This window comes from Aureococcus anophagefferens, assembly GCF_000186865.1.
Source record: "Aureococcus anophagefferens unplaced genomic scaffold AURANscaffold_517, whole genome shotgun sequence".
Taxonomy (NCBI): domain Eukaryota; class Pelagophyceae; order Pelagomonadales; family Pelagomonadaceae; genus Aureococcus; species Aureococcus anophagefferens.
The window spans coordinates 5,203-6,895 of NW_008705964.1; the positions used below are offsets into that span (position 1 = coordinate 5,203).

Sequence of the window (1,693 nt, forward strand, 5' to 3'; positions counted from 1 at the left end):
ATGGTCACGTAGGCGTCATATCGAGCTTTGAGCTGGTGAGCGACGGCGTTCATGTGTTCACCCCGGCTGCACGCACCGAAATTGCCGCGACGGATCCGCGCTGTGGCTGTGAGGCCCCCGGCGGAGGCGAAGGCGACTCCCGCCGGACCACAAACTCCAGAGTCGAAAGTAGCGTCTCCGTGCGCTCGTCGAGGCGTGGCGCCGTTTACGCAGCGATGGGCCCCGAATACATCGACTTGACGATGATGAGCGCGACCGCTGCGCCTAGACCGCGCGATTGTTGGGGAGGACCAGAGGGTGCAGCGCACGTGGGAAGGGTTTGGGGGGGGTTACTCCTCTGACGCCGCCGTCGTCTCCCGCGCTCAGGTGCGCTTCGCCTTGACGAGCGCAATGCCCTCGTCATTGTCGTCGACAGCGCAAGCATCGACTACTGTCGCGCGCGGCGAACAGCGCTGCGGCGGCCCGGCTGGTGCTGCGCGTCTATCGATATCGAAACGCTCCAAGTGTCCGGTGCGGCGCCCGTGGATATCCCGGAACACGTCACGGCGCGTTGGAGGTCGCTCCGTGAAGACACGGCAAAGATTGCGGGCCTTGGAACCCGTGTGAGCCGTGGCATCGAGGGCCGCGTTCTTGGTATCCTCGCCATGCTCGCGACGCCCTTTCGACAGTCCCTTTTCCTCGACAGTGACACGTTTCCGTGCGTTGACCTCCAGACCCTCTTCAACATGACGGAGGTCCAACGCGGTGCACCGCTAGACGAGGCACCTGGCGTTGGAGGACTCCTCGAATACGTGGATATCCTACTTGCACATGAATATCATACGCTTCGAGGCTTCTTAGGCGACGAGGTAAGAGCTGGCTCCATGCCCAGCTGACACATGTTATCCCGGGTTGCTTGTAGGCCATGGGCATGCCCGACGCCTTTGGGCTTCTCAATGCAGGCGTTGTGTTTTACCATGCGAGGGACCGCGTTTTCAACTTCCTCACTCACTGGCTCGATCTCTATCTCAAGGACCTTCAAAAAAAGATTGGTGATCCAACGGTGGACAAGTCTCTCACAAGATCTTTCCAGCGCCAGCCCGCTATGTACCAAACCTGCGTCGCACTTTCGCACTAAGCGTACCCTGGCCGCAGAAAACGAAGGCGAACGTTACTGAGTAGATATAAGTGTGAATGTTGTGACGCGCGACGACCCACATAGGCAGTGGGCCCTCTATGAAGGTGTGGCAAAGACAGGCCTTCGCGTCCACGCCCTCTCACCGGTCTGGAATGCACGCTCGTGGCAACCCGCTTTCTTCAGGGCGGAAGCAGATTTTTTTTTTAACAACTTCAGTGTGATAGCATGGTTCTTCGGTGATTTTATCGACTTTGAGGACTTGATGATGACCGAAGATCACCCGCCAAAACGATCTAAATTGAGCGGATAAATAAACTATTCGATTTTGCAAGGATTCCCAGTTCACTTCCCAATCTCCATTCAGGCCCTCTCTGGTGTCCCGAAGCGAGATCCAAAAAATTTTAATACCTGCTGCAAGCAGGGACGAAAACTTTCTTCAGATAACTCGATGTGTAAATGATTGTTAGAGACACCGATTATTGACTGATTGTTATCTCCTTTCCGACAAATGATTTTCGGGTCGACCGGAGCTGGGAGATTGAGAAAAATTCGGTTTTTCTGGCTCACTGTTTTTTG

At 55.8% G+C, this 1,693-nt stretch overlaps 1 protein-coding gene across 1 annotated transcript; it reads left to right on the forward strand.

Moving 5' to 3' along the window:
• Window positions 1-45: 45 nt before the first annotated feature.
• Window positions 46-1,692, forward strand: AURANDRAFT_72854 (hypothetical protein; the record flags this gene model as incomplete). Its single annotated transcript, XM_009044611.1, has 5 exons — window positions 46-297; window positions 367-848; window positions 902-1,086; window positions 1,202-1,289; window positions 1,482-1,692. The coding sequence occupies 5 exons, from the start codon at window positions 216-218 to the stop codon at window positions 1,575-1,577; spliced, it is 933 nt and encodes a 310-aa protein (XP_009042859.1).
• Window position 1,693: the final 1 nt, after the last annotated feature.